General features: G+C 36.3%; 1 protein-coding gene across 4 annotated transcripts in view; it reads left to right on the top strand.

Moving 5' to 3' along the window:
• Window positions 1–14,901, top strand: part of RADIL (Rap associating with DIL domain) — a 117,937-nt gene that overhangs the window by 64,611 nt on the left and 38,425 nt on the right. For all 4 annotated transcript variants that reach the window (XM_056806460.1, XM_007498431.3, XM_056806461.1 and 1 more), the window contains one exon: window positions 3,476–3,588. In XM_056806460.1, coding sequence (XP_056662438.1) covers window positions 3,476–3,588 — 113 coding nt within the window. The remainder of the gene's footprint in view (window positions 1–3,475; window positions 3,589–14,901) is intronic.

Here is a 14,901-nt window from a genome sequence, read left to right on the forward strand (position 1 = left end):
TAGGATTAACCAGGCTCCCCCTTAGTATGTTATGGTTTCTTAGTATTTTCTTTTCTTTTACTTGTAGTCAAGGAAAAGAAAAGAGACCATACAGAATTCTGGAAGGCTTCCAGGGTTTTAGTTATCTAGGTTTCTAATACTGATATGATATGGAGGGGAGGGGAGAGCATTCTTCCTTAATGAGAATTTTTAGAAAGGTGCTTTCCCACAGACAGAAAATATGTAGTTCCAATGTATATAGTTTGGCCAATGAGCAGTGAAATGGTAGAATGTCCCATTCCCCACCCCCCACCCCCCACCCCAGACACAGGTCCTTTAAACTTTTTGAGAAAATCTGTTGAGGAACTTTAAACTTGGGCTACCACTCGAGTAGTGTCTGTTGTCCTGTGAAATAACTTTTACTTTTTTGTCCCTGATGTTAGGGAGGTCCACCCTTTAGAAATTCTATCTAGTGACCTAGCATCCTAAGAATTTGCCCTGCCTACTTTCTGGAGATTATCTCATTTTGGTTTTCTGCATGAACAGATATTTAATATTCTTCCTATCTTAAGGATGTGTTCTTTGGGCCTTGAGATGCAAATAAGCTATAATTTAGAATAGTGATTAACTAAAAAAATCTATTAAATATCATATTATTAAGAAAGATATGATGAAATCTTTGTGTATGGGGGATTTACTTAAGTATTTTGGATCCAGATGAAGGCGACAGTCTTGAAAAGTCATTGAGAGTGTGAGAGCAAAATCCTTGCTTCATAAAAGAAATAAACTTTGGAAACTGGATTCCTTGTTTTCTGTATACTTCAAATTCATTAACTTAAATACTAAATTTCCATTTCATGGTCCCCTTCCTTTTGGTATTCTGTAAGACACAGTAATTTGGAACAGAGCTCTTAAAATGATTTTTGGTTGGCTTGTCCCTGAGACAGTATGTAATTTTCCTCTTTCTTACTCAGGGATTGAATGATAGATTGGATTTTTTAAAACTATATCGCTATTTTCCATGGGGAAGGACATCGTCATAAAACTGAGGAGTCAGTGGTTTAGGGCAGAAAGAAAGGTCAATTTCTTCAGACATATTTTTATAAGAACCTTCAAGAGAAAAAAATCATAACTACTATTAGGGAGATCATTCTTGGATTTATGGCCTTTGAATAGTGTTTAAATCTTTATAGATAGTGAACATCTTACTGGACTAATCATTTAGTCCTACTCATACACAGTAGGGGAGGTTGTGGAATAAGAGAAGCATTGGGGAATGGAAGGGAGTGTTTGGTGGGAAGCAGAGACAGAATTTTTGAGAGTTACATAAATAAATGTTGTGATCATAGCAGGCTCCAAAGAACGAAGAAGAAAAAATAACAACAAGAATAGGGTGAAGGAAAGGTTAAAATCAGCATTTTAACCTCTTGACCCACAGGAAATATCTGTGGGAAGAATTTTAAAAACAAAGATGTCATGTCCTGAGAGTTTTAAAAATACCTTTTTTTTTAAACAACCTAAAGAAGTTTTCTAAAGTGTTGATCTGATGAATGTGTTAGAAGGAACTCATTTCTTACATACAGGTGCATAAAAGAGATCAATCCCAATTGTTCGTTTTGTGTGTTTTGGGCACATTAATTTATACTTTTAGATTTTGCTTTTCAGCCCTTATTTCTGGTGTATTTAGACCCTCTGTGAATAAGTCAGTTCCAAGATTTAGCCCAAATAATTGGTGGAATTTAATAGTCTATGCATAGAAAGTAACATTTGTCCTAGCCAGGTATCTCTGGAAGTCAGTATAGCCTGCAGATATGTAGTATGGCTTAAGAGATCGGAATCAGGTGACATGTTTTATCATCTTAGAGGATGAATGAGGTTATCAGATTAATTAGAAAGCATAGAGTACAAAGAAAATTCTTTGAAATGTCTGGCACACAGATATATGAATTTATTTTAGTGAAGTTATTTGTGTTTCTGTAAAAAACAAATATTTATAATTAAGCTGTTCATTTTGCTTCATCCAGTTCTTTTGGCCCCTTATGATTATATGGTAGATTTTTAATTGGGCTTCTCAGAAAGTTTTACGTGGTAGAAAAGCACATGTTAATAGAATAAAATAGGGAACATTTTGCCACATATTCAAAGAGTATATTGGCTTGTGTACACCATATTCTATAGTGTATGAATCTTGTGCTTTATAAAAATTATTACAGTATGGGATTCACACTTGTGAATAAGACATTTGTACTTATTCTCACTAGGAAAACAAATACTAATTCATCATCATTCTGCAGGATTGTATTATATGGTTAAAGTAAAGTAAAAATCAGTGGAAGGTTTATTATAAATGGGATTTAACACCAAACTAATAGAATATTACAACTAAACAAGTGAGCAGAAACAAAATTTCTGCAGAAATTTGACATTAGATGGTTCCTGGCTGTGCTGTTGTGGAAAAGCTCAGTTGGATAATGGAAAGTAATGTGCCATTTGGCTACATAGGGGAAAATTGAAGGTGGGGCCAGTTTGGCAAGCTTAACAGAACTTTAGCTCCCTAGTGCCTGCATGTGTGCCGAGTAAGTAAACAGTTCTCTGCAGATATGTTGGAATGAGCTTTGGGAATTGGGGATAAGGAGAGGTCACCAAATATCTACTCTGAGGTGAAAGTACTGTGGGAAGGAAAACAGCAGAATCCGGATGCACATGGGATATATTGAGTGTCCACTAATATTTTAATAGTCCAGGGTTTGATTGTTCCTTGCTCACCAGTGTATATAGTTTCCTTCATTATCTACCACTAAGTGTGGTAGTTTCAGTCCCCTTTGGTCTTCTGGTTTAAGTGATTAAAGAATAAAATGGTTCTAGGTATCTTGTTGCCATATTTGACATCCCAGTTTGACCCAAGAACTGTCAGGAAAGAGTAGGGAAAGGTTTTTTTTTGCTTTTTGTTCTTGATGTTACTACCGACTCCTTTTGTTACCTTGGGAACATCTCTTCATTTGAGGAGGTGTCATTTCTCATCTTAACAGTAGAAATAAATACATCTGCTAAAACTTCACAGGTTTAATTGAGGCTAAATGAAAGAGGTTTTTTTCCTTTTGTTTATTTTAAAAATATCCTAATTCCAAAAATTTGGTGGTTTAGTTTGAGACCTTTTACCATATTTCTTTGAATCCCAGTGTAACTGAAGTTTGTCATTTTGGTAGTATCTCCCAATTTTCAGTTAATATCTGTTATGTCCCCTATCTACTAGTAGAGTGGTCCCATAACTACAGGTGGTATTTTGTTGATAATTTTTTTGTTCATAATTTTTGTTTTATTTTGTTTATAATTTGCATATTTATCGTCTAACACATGTATAAAGTTGAGCTGACATAAATTGAGTTGAGTTTGTTTGTGTCCAAAACCACCTTAAGTCCAGAATTCCTTTTAACTCACTCTAGAGATGTTTACCTTTTCCTTCCTGTCCTCACGCTGTATTGTGGTTTCCCTTTAGGTTCTAAGGAGTCACTGTTTTCCTCAACCATCACAGCCAGTGAGGAAGCCATGACGATTTTAGAGGAGGTGATCATGTACACATTCCAACAGTGTGTGTATTACATCTCCAAGGTATTGACAGCTCATTTCATCTTTACAAAGGTTGAAGCTCTCTAGTGAGATGCATAGAACATCTTTTGTCCATCATGCAAACATAAAAAATTTGAGACATTGTAGTAATTGTGAAGCAAATAACTTAATGACAAAATCCATATGTCTTTGGAACTAATCTAGAGACTTCTCTCCCTAACCAGAAACCCTCTTTTTCATTAATCTCTCATGATGTGAATCTTAAAACTGTTCAGACTCTACTTCAGAAGATTTGATTAAGCTATTCCTCTTTTTCGACAATGGAGGTACTTGGTCAGGAATGTATTGAGAACTTTAAAATTACTCTGCCCTGTTCAGACAGTGCCTTAGGGGAAGATAAAGTTGTAAACTCCTGATGGAACAATGAAAAGTCCCTAATTCATACTTATAGTAAAGCTAGAACCTTAAGCTAGGTCTATTTTTAGATCTAATACAAAAGGGTGTTAAGTACCTATAAAGGTTAAATTAATCACTAAAAGGTCAATCAACTTACAAAAGGCAAGCTTAATAAAAGAGGTGTGAAGTTTTAGTCTACCTGGAGAAGGTGAGAACTAAAGAATGGTGTGAACTAAGAATGGGCAGTCCTAGGAAAAACGTCTACTGTGATTGGTAGACATGAAAATTTAGGGGAGGTGACATAAGAGAAAAATCTCTTTAAAAGGAAGCGAAGGAACAAATTCAGGGCAATTGAATTCAGTTGCAATTTGAATTCAGTTCAGAGGCTAATTTCTGTTCAGAGTAGAAGAACCCAACTTGGGACGATCTTGTGGTGAGTTATATAGACTGACTAGTCTCCCTTTTTTTTCTCTCTCTCTCTTCCTTTAATTCCTTCATATATTTTAATTTAAAATCTCCATAAAATCCAGCTGACTTGGATATTTTCATATTTTTCCCATGGCGACCACTATTTTTTTATTTAAATCAAGACACTAAAAATTATCTTTATAATTTTAGCAATTTACAGTCTTGGAAACCCACATTTTCGCGGTTACAATGACAAAATTGATTTGAAAGTAATGTTCATTTATAATAACTCTACTAGTACTCCTTTGCGAAGCAAAGGAAAAAGCATCCCACTTCGCTTCCTTTTTCTTTCTCCCGCTTAATTTCCTTGTTTATTTATGGTCTTTTGTTAGATCCTAACATGTGTTTGCTCTCCCATAGTCATGACATACCTTCTTTAAATAGCAATTCAGGCTTGAATGATTTTAAGAAATCTAAAGAATGAAAGAAGCAAAGAGTGAATGGTTATTCTAATTATGAATGACCTTTATCCTTTTACTACTATAGCAATAGGACAAGTACATTCTTGATATGCATCCTAAATAGGACAGATTTTTTTGAGTGAAATTAAATTATTTGATCTGGAGATAGTCATAATATTCTTTGTAGTTATTCCTTTTCAAGCCAAACTTCAGAGGGGAAATTATTGACTATAGTTACCTGTCCTTTGAAAAGAAGCATTTATTATTCAACCATCATCCCCAACATTCCCAACCCTCATTAAAGTCGTGTTCCCAGTTAATGTTAAAGAAAGAGCCTTTTTATTATCTGTAAAAAACTAATGACCATTTATACCTGTAAAGATTAAAATTGAGGGGAGACTGAGGCATCTGAGGCAGGTAGAAATTAGTTTCTCTCTGCAAGGAGTATTATATTTTTAGAGGTTTATTAAAGTTAAGGATTAAAGAAAATACAGGATAAGAAAAAACACTTGCCTAGGCCAGAGGCCTAGACAAGACCTCATCTACATTATGGAAAGAGCCACATCTGCTCCAAAACGGAAGTCCAAAAGAGAACCAAAAGCCTTTGCAATCAGCTTAAATCCCTTCTCAATCTCGCCCACCTCAGAATTCTGTGAGATTACAAAGCATTCTGGGGAAGTGGAGCAAAGGCTTGTGGGTATTGAAGTCCAGAGTTCAAGTCTATTTTTTACATACCCATGAATTTACTCTCCCTTTTTAGCTCAATGTCCCTTTATTTCCAGAAAAATTCCCGAGTTTTATGGGATCATAGATTTATGGAATGCTGGAGTTGGAAGGGATTTCAGAGATTTAAGTCATGGCCATTCACTGTAGCTGTTGGAATAAGAGCTGTTTGTGTGATTTTTGAGTTTTAAAATTGGAAAAGGGACTTATTCTGTTTCTCCTACCCATTTCAGTTCCTACATTTGATAGCAGATGTTTCTCCAAATAAGCAATTATATGGTAACCCTGGATCCATACCAAAGACAGGAAGAGGAAAAAGTCAATAGACAAGTATAAGAATTTAAATTTAGGTTTTATGCTAAATATGAGAATTCTAAAAAAAAAAATTCTAAAGTAATAGTGTGGTCACCAACTTAAAAATATTATAGCTTAACTCAAAATTACTTTTAGCAGCTTTATTTACAAAGAGGTGGAAGGAGTGAAAGTGGAAAAAGTAGATAAAGAGACAGAAAATACAGCCTAGCTACCAATACCCTGAGTTTAATCCTAATGTCTCCAGACTGCAAATGCGAATCTGAAAGCAAATCTCACCAGAATCCAAAGTCTAATTAGGAAGCCAAAATCCAAAGAGCCAGGAGATGCTGAAGAATCTGCCAAGAACCTTTAGTGCACATGAGGCTCAGTCCACCAAGAATCTCACCAGAACTGAAGGGAGTGTCTCACTGAAGTGCCAGCAAGCAGAGAAGGTCTCCTCACTGAAGAACCAAGGAAGGAATCATTCCACTCACCACTGCAGGATCCAAGGAAAGAGTCTTCTCCTCCTGTCGGGCTCACCGCCATAGAGTCCACGACTGAATCTTTGAGCTGGCCTTTTTAGAGCAGTTTTCTCAACATCACTTCCTGTCGCTCCCCCACTTTATGGGAACCAATCACAGTCTTTCAATTTGCCTAGCACTGCCCAGGGAGGGGCAGTGGCCTCTGGAGTTGTCACCCACTCTAGCAAGTGACTTGTGAACTCTCATACTTAGTGACTGCTAACGTACTAAGTAGAGGTACTTAAGTTTTTGATTGATTAACTTAAAAGTTGCTGATTGATAGACAAAAGAGAGTTTGATTCACTCTTTACACAAGACTCAATGTCTCAGAGAGATACCTTAAGAGGATATTCTCTACAGTCTACTGGAGACCAGAGCAGGATGCTGTACTTACTAATTTGTGTCTAGATTAGGGTGATGATGGGCCAGTTCCCTCAAAGATGGTTTTCCAACTTTCTCTTTTTGTATAGGGAAAGTCCTATTACTTTGTTCACCATCAGTGATGGTGAACCTTTTAGAGACCAAATGCCCAAATTGCAGCCTTTACGCTGCATATAAACCACCCCGTTACACTCTCCTCCCCACCCCAGACAGGGGAGGGAGGACATGTTCCTATTGGGCAGTTATAGGAAAAATGTCCTCAGATGTGGTGGAGAGGGGGAAGGGAAGAATGCACATGCCATAGGTTTGCCAACATGGTTATAGATAGTCTTTCATTTTAGGGATTATGGAGGTAGTGATTGGTGGAAGGCTTCTAGATCTATACTTTGGGATCTTTGAACTTGGTAATAGGGGAATAAAAGTATGGACCCTACGGTATTCCCATTTATGTAAGGTTGATTACAAAGCAACATGTGCAAAATCTTTTGAGTTTAGCTATAGTATAATAGATGTTATTTTAGCACTTTAGTTTTACTGTGTGAATCTTTGTTTAAAGTGTATATCTTATACATATATTGTTGGATTCTGCTTTGTTCTTTTATGGGTGAATTCATTTCATTCATAACTGTGATCTTTAACGGTTTATTTTCCTTTGCTCTAGTCTCTTATATTTATTCCCCTCTTTGCTCCATGTTCCCTCTTTGCCAAGAAGAGGGTGCTGAGAGAAAAGTAATGTGTTTAGCACCCATGCTCTGTGCGCAATACAATCTGCTTCTGCTTCCCTGACTCTCTTTTCTTTTCCTTGCATAGATACCAGTCACAGGTTTTTAACTTTCCTTCTTCCCTCTACTTATCCCACTCCCTCCCCAACTCAAGTTCTGTTTGTGGCTCCAAATATATTCCTTCTTGCCTCCTCCAAGATTTTTATTCCATCAATTAACCCTTCTCTCATATACTTTTTTAATCTCTCCTCTTACCTCTCTCCCTTTTTCCTCTCCTCACTTCCTTCTCTCTGTTTCCCTATTGAGTTCAATGTACTTCCATACTCAGTTTCATATGTACGTGTTCACACATTTCTCCTTTTCTGACCAGTTCAGATGAAAGTGAGGTTAATGTGTTTATTGGCCCTTCCATACCACCTTCCATGTTTGTTTAATCTTATATACTTAGATACCAGTAAGTTCTACATTCTTCTTCATTGTTGTAAAAGAATATTCATATAAAAGCAAAACTCCAAAATAAAAACACAAATAAACTAAAGTGAAATATCATATTCTTTGATCTGTATTCCAACATTTTATAATGTTCTCTATCTCTTGTTTGGTCATAAAATCTTCCCTTTTCCATAGAATTAACTTAGTTAATTAAATTAAAATAAGGTAAACTTTTCTGTGTTCCCCTAATTTAGTTATGGTATCACCCTTTATATCTAAATCATATACCCATTTTGACCTTATCTATGAATAGGATATGAAATATTGGTCTCTACCTAGTTTTTGCCATACAGTTTTTTAATTTTCCCAATAAATTTTGTCAAAATCGGGATATTTGGGTTTATAGAACAGTACATTGTTAAGGCCTTTTATTTCTATCTCATTGATCCATCATTCTATTTCTTAATCAATACCCAACTGTTTTGATGATTACTACTGTGACATTTAAAAGAGTTTATTGCCATAAACTGTTACTGACAAAAGAGTGGTTGGCTTAAGCTATGACTGTGGAAATATGGTTTCATGACATTGTCTTGAGTTAAATCAAATATAAAGTGGTCTCCAGGGAAAAATTCCCAAATATGAAATATACCCAAATCAGCTGGGTTTTTATGGAAATTTTAATTAATACAAATAAGGAATTAATGAAAGAGAGAGAGTAAGAGGAAACAATGAGAAAAGGGCTAGGCCAGCCCAGGCCAGCCTAGGCTCAAACCCTAAGAGAGAGATCAATCAGTCTTTAATCCACTCATCACAAGATTTGTCCCAAGCAAGATTCTAGTGTTCAGAGAGATCCACCAGTTCAGCTCCTGAGCTCCACTTCAGCTTCCAAGGCTGAATTCTTCCTGAACTCCCCTAAACTGGTTCAGACAGCTCTTTTTAAAGAGAATTTTCTCCTATGTCACCTCCCCTAAGTTCTCACATCTACCAATCACAGTAGATGTTTTCACAGGACTGACCATTCTTAATTCACACCTGATAGTCTAAACTTTTGGGTAATTCACACCTGAGTAGACTAAAACCTCACACCTCTTGCTAAGCTTCCTTGAACTTTTAGTGATTAATTTGACCTTCATAGGTACTTAGTACCTTTTTGTATTAGATCTAAAAATAGACTTAGCTTAAGGGTTTTTGCTTCACTTTAAGTATGGGTTAAGTACTTTTCATTGTTCAGTAAGGAGTTACAACTTTATCTTCCCCTAAAGTATGCCTAAGTATGGGGGGAGTAATGTTAGAGTTCCCACCTACATTCCTGACTAAAGTCCCTTCATTAAAAAGTAAGGGGATAGCAGCTTTAACCAAAAATGTTCTAAGGAAGAGTCTGAGAATTTTTAACATTCACAAGTCTGAGAAATTTTAAGATTCACACTACTTTATAGTACAGTTTGAGATCTGGTACTGGTAGGTCGCTTTCCTTCACATTTTTTTTCATTAATTCCTCTACTATTCTTAACCTTTTAGTTTTCCAAATGAATTGTTATTTTTTTCTAGTTCTATAAAAAAAATTTTTGGTAGTGTGGTATGGCACTAAATAAGTAAACTAATTTAGGTAAAATTGTCATTTTTATCATATTAGCTTAGCCTACCCATGAGCAATGAATGTTTTTCTGATTATTTAGATTTTTTTTAAATTTAGATTATTTTTCCATGGTTACATGATTTATGATTCCCCACCCCTCTCTTCCCTTCCCCCTCCTGGAGCTGACAAGCAGTTCCACTGGGCTATACATGTATCATTGTTCAAAGTCTATTTCCATGTTATTCATATTTGCAGTTAGAGTGATCTTTTAACATAAAAACCCTAATCATATCCCTATCTAACCACATGGTCGATAATATCTTTTTCTTCTGTGTTTCTGCTCCCACAGTTCTTTCTCTAGATGTGGATAGCATTCTTTCTCATAAGTCCTTCAGAATTGTCCTAGATCATTGCATTGCTACTAGTAGAGAAGTTCATTACGTTCAATTGTACCACAATGTATCCATCTCTGTATATTGTTCTCCTGGTTCTGCTCCTTTCACTCTGCATCAATTCCTGGAGGTTTTCCAGTTCACATGGAATTCCTCCAGTTCATTATTCCTTTTAGCACAATAGTATTCCATCACCAACATATATCACAGTTTGTTCAGCCATTCCCCAATCATTTCCCAATTTTTTGCTACCACAAAGTGCACAGCTATAAATATTTTTGTACACTTATTTTTCTTTATTATCTCTTTGGGATACAAACTCAGCAGTACTATGGCTGGATCAAAGGGTAGGCAGTCTTTTAAAGCCTTTTGGGCATAATTCCAAATTGCCTTCCAGAATGGTTGGATCAATTCACAACTCCACCAGCAATGTATTAGTGTCCCAATTTTGCCACATCCCCTCCAACATTTATTACTTTCACATTTGCCATCATATTAGCCAATCTGCTAGGTGTGAGGTGGTACCTCAGAGTTGTTTTGGTTTGCATTTCTTTAATTATAAGAGTTTTAGAACTTTTTTTCATGTGTTTATTTATAGTTTTGATTTCTTTATCTGAAAACTGCCTATTCATGTCCCTTGACCATTTGTCAATTGGGGAATGGCTTGATTTTTTTGTAAAATTGACTTAGTTCCTTATATATTTGGGAAATTAAACCTTTGTCAGAGAGTTTTGTTATAAAATGTTTTTTCAGTTTGTTGCTTTCCTTCTAATTTTGGTTGCGTTGGTTTTGTATGTACAAAACCTTTTTAATTTGATATAATCAAAGTCATTCATTTTATATTTTGCAGTGTTCTCTATCTCTTGCTTGGTCTTAAGTTCCTTCCTTTTCCACAGATCTGACAGATATACTATTTTATGTTCACATAATTTGTTAATGATTTCACTCTTTATATTTAAATCATTTACCCATTTTGAATTTATTTTGATATAGGGTGTAAGATGTTGATCTAAACCTAATTTTTCCCATACTGTTTTCTAATTTCCTGAGCAATTTGTGTCAAATAGTTATTGTCCCAAAAGTCAGGGTCTTTGGGTTTATCAAACACTAGCTTGCTGAGGTCATTTACCCCTAGTCTATTCCATTGATTCACCCTTCTGTCTCTTAGCCAGTATCACATTGTTTTGATGACCACTGCTTTATAGTACAGCTTAAGATCACTCTTACCTTTACTCTGTGTGTCCCCCTACCTCAAATGTGTTTCTTCTAAACAGCATATGGTAGGATTCTGGTTCTTAATCCATTCTTCTATCCACTTCTATTTTATAAGTGAGTTTATCCCATTTATGTTGACAGTTATGATGATTACAATCTTGTATTCCCCTCCATCTGGTTTTACTCTTTTGATCCTGCTCTTTCTGCTTTCACTCTGTCCCTCCTCACAAGTGTTTTGTTTTTACTCCCCCTCTACCTTCTCTCTCCTTTTTATTACTTCTTTCCCCACCTGCACCCCTCCATTTTATTCCTCCCCTACTTCTCTATAGGGTAAGATAGGATTCTATACTGCACTGGGTGTGGTTGTTATTCCTTCTCTGAGCCAATTACAATGAGAGTAAATTGTAAACATTCTGGTCATCACCTTGTCCTCCCCTCCACTGTTAATAGCTTTTTTCACACCTGTTTAGGCTATATAATTTGCCCCCATTTTACCTTTCTCTTGCCTTTTCTCTCAGTGAAATCTTTTTCCTTGATTTTTTTTTTACATATCATGCAACCTAACAGCTTACTCCTATACCCTCTGTGTATACTCCTTCTAACTGCTCTGATAATAATAAAAATTTTAAGAGTTACAAATATATCTTTCCATGTAGGAATATAAGCAGTTTGACAACTTTTTGAGTCCCTTAAATTTTCTCTGTCTTGTTTACCTTTCTAAGCTTCTCTTCACGCTCGTATATCAGATTTCCTGTTTAGTTCTAGTCTTTTCATCAGGAATACTTGGAAATCTTCTATATTATTAAATGATCATTTTTTCCCCTGAAAGAATATATTCAGTTTTGCTGTATAGGTGATTTTTGGTTGTAATCTAGTTTCTTTGCCTTCCAGAATATCATATTCCAAGTCTTCTGATCCTTTAACGTAGAAGCTGCTATGTTCTATGTAATCCAGGCTGTGGCTCGATGATACTTCAATTGTTTATTTCTGGCTGCTTGCAGTATTTTCTCCTTGGCCTCAGAGTTCTTAAATATGGCTATAAGATTCTTGGGAGTTGTCATTTGGGAATTTATTTCATAAGGTGATTGTATGGATTCTTTCAATTTCTACTTTATTCTTTTATTCAAGAATATCAAGGTAGTTTTCTTGGTTAATTTCTTATAATATGATGTCTAGGCTTTTTAAAAATCATGACTTCCAAGTAGTCCAGTAATTCTTAGATTGTCTCTCCTGGATCTATTTTCCAAGTCAATTATTTTTTTCAATGAGATATTTCATATTTTCTTTTTATTTTTTCATTCTTTTGATTTTGTTTTATAGTTTCTTCGTGGCTTGTGAAGTCATTAGTTTCTATTTGCCTAATTCCAATTTTTAAGTAATTATTTTCTTCTGTGAGCTTTTAAACCTTTTCCATTTAGCCAATAGAACTCTTTTTCTTCATTGGATTTTTGAACCTCTTTTTTCCATTTAGATAATTCTGCTTTTAAGCCATTGTTTTCTTCTTTCATTTCTTGTCCCCAGTTTTCTTCTTCCTCTCTTATTTGATTTCTAAATTCCTTTTTGAGCCCTTCCAGAGCTTGGAACCAGTTCCCATTTTTCTTTGAAGTTTTGTGTGTGGCTGCTTTGATCTCACTGTCCTCTTCTGAATCTGTGCTTTGATCTTCTTTTCTCCATTGTAATTTTCTAGGGATAAATCTTTTTGTGTGTGTGTTTGCTTATTTTCCCAGCCTTTTTTTTTTAACCTTTACTTTTACATTAAAGGTGTACTCTGTTCTCAGGTTAGAGGGGACACTCATAAACTTTAGTTTTTCCTTATTGCTACCCTCAGTTCTAGTTCTGGAATCCCACAAGTTTCAATTCTTCCAAGGTGGTGGGATGGCCTCTGGGCTGGGAGCTCTGAAAGTCACCTCCCACTGCTGATTCAGTGCCCTTTTGGGACTGCTAATGGCTTGCAGGGCTCAGAGCACTGTGAGCTACCTTGTTCTAGGGCTCAGGGCCTCAACTCAAACCTAAGTAGGGGCTCTGGGCCTCACCCTGGGCCTACACTAGCTAGATGCACTAAGATTGCCTTGCCCTGGGGCTTAGGGTCTTACCTCAGGGGTTCTGGGCCTCCCCTTAGACCTGCACAGGCCAAGCAACCTGTGGACTGCCTTGCACTAGAGCTTGGGGCCTCTGCACTGCGGGCTTGCTCTAGGGCTTGGAAATTCAAGGGGAGGGCATTAGATACTCTTCTCTTGGCTTAGGCAGGGTCTGGGGATCTTAAAGTTGGCTTGGGTCCAGGTTCAGAACCTGAAGCAGTAGGTATGAAATGGACTCCTAAATGCATGCAGCTTTGCTACCAGCTACACTGCCATCTTACTCCTGTAAAAGAAACCCTCTATACCTACCTTCCCAAGTTGTTTTCTGCAGGAGAATTGCTTCACTCCATCCCCTCATTCATTCTGTCACTCCAGTATTTGTTTTGAGGTGCTATTTTAAGGTTGGTTTGAGAGGATGCTCAGAGTTGTTTTAGATTCCTGTGCTTCTATTCTCCATCTTGGCCAACAGCTGTCATTAGGACTCTTAAGAGGACATTTGTATCATTTTCCTCTATTAAAATGTAAATACTTCATCTTTGTTTAGTCATTTTCCATTATTTACTTATATATGCCATTTTATATTGCTTTTGACTCTTACATTTGTTTTTCAGTGTTTCTATTAAGCTCTGGTCTTTTCATCAGGACTTCTTAGAAATTTTATTCTTAAAAACTTTCCTCCCTCATAAGATTATACTGTTTTATTAGGTAAATTATTCTTTGTTAAAAGCCTATGTCCTTTCCCTTCTGGAATGTTATGTTTCAGAGCTCCTTGTCCTGAAATGCACCTGCAAGTTAGCTCCCCAAGCATTGGTTTATTTATAGTCCACATTGGACAGTGACCCATTTCTATGGTCAGAGCAATAGCATTTCCAGTTGACTCCTACTCCTGTTTCTTGCATATTTTCAGATTTATTCCAGCTGGATCTGCAAACATTTGTTGCCCTAATATATAGTTTTTGCTAGAATGCTCTATACTGAAACTTACTGGCTAGACCCAGTTCCCAGTACCTATAGACCTTTGTCTGTCTTCTTCTTCTTCTTCTTTTTTTTTTTTAAACCCTTACCTTCCATCTTGGAGTTAGTTCTGTATATTGACTCCAAGGCAGAAGAGTGGTAAGGGCTAGGCAGTGTGGGGGTCAAGTGACTTGCCCAGGGTCACACAGCTGGGAAGTGTCTGAAGCCAGATTTGAACCTAGGACCTTCTGTCTCTAGGCCTGGCTCTCAATCCACTGAACTACCCAGCTGCCCCCTTTTTGTCTGTCTTCTTGTACTGATCTGGGCTAGAAAAATGACTAAGGAGAGAAATGAAGACATTAAGCAATTGAAACCACATCTGTATAAAGGATAGTACCTAATTATTATAGATAGACCTCTTTACCTCTTGGGATTCCTGGTCAGAGCCTAGAAAATGACCACTTTCAAATCAAAATCAAAGGCCTTATGGAAGTGCTTATGGTGTCCCCCTTTCCCCCCCACCCCCGCCCAGATCTGCATAAGGATGCTAACTTCAGATTCTAAAGCAGGGAGGGAGAAACAGGAAGGATAAACTTACAATACAAAAAAAAAATTTTTTTAATACCTAGATCTGAGCAAGGAGAGTAGGACTTTAAATATAGTTATGTATAAATGTATGTGGGCATGAATATATTTCCTATTCAATAATATCAACTCACTGATATTATTTATTGATTTGATTGATTACATTTTTTATTCTCCAGTGTATGAAAGGCTGGTTTGCAGTTATAAAATTTGT

This window comes from Monodelphis domestica, chromosome 7 (assembly GCF_027887165.1).
Source record: "Monodelphis domestica isolate mMonDom1 chromosome 7, mMonDom1.pri, whole genome shotgun sequence".
Taxonomy (NCBI): Eukaryota; Metazoa; Chordata; class Mammalia; order Didelphimorphia; family Didelphidae; genus Monodelphis; species Monodelphis domestica.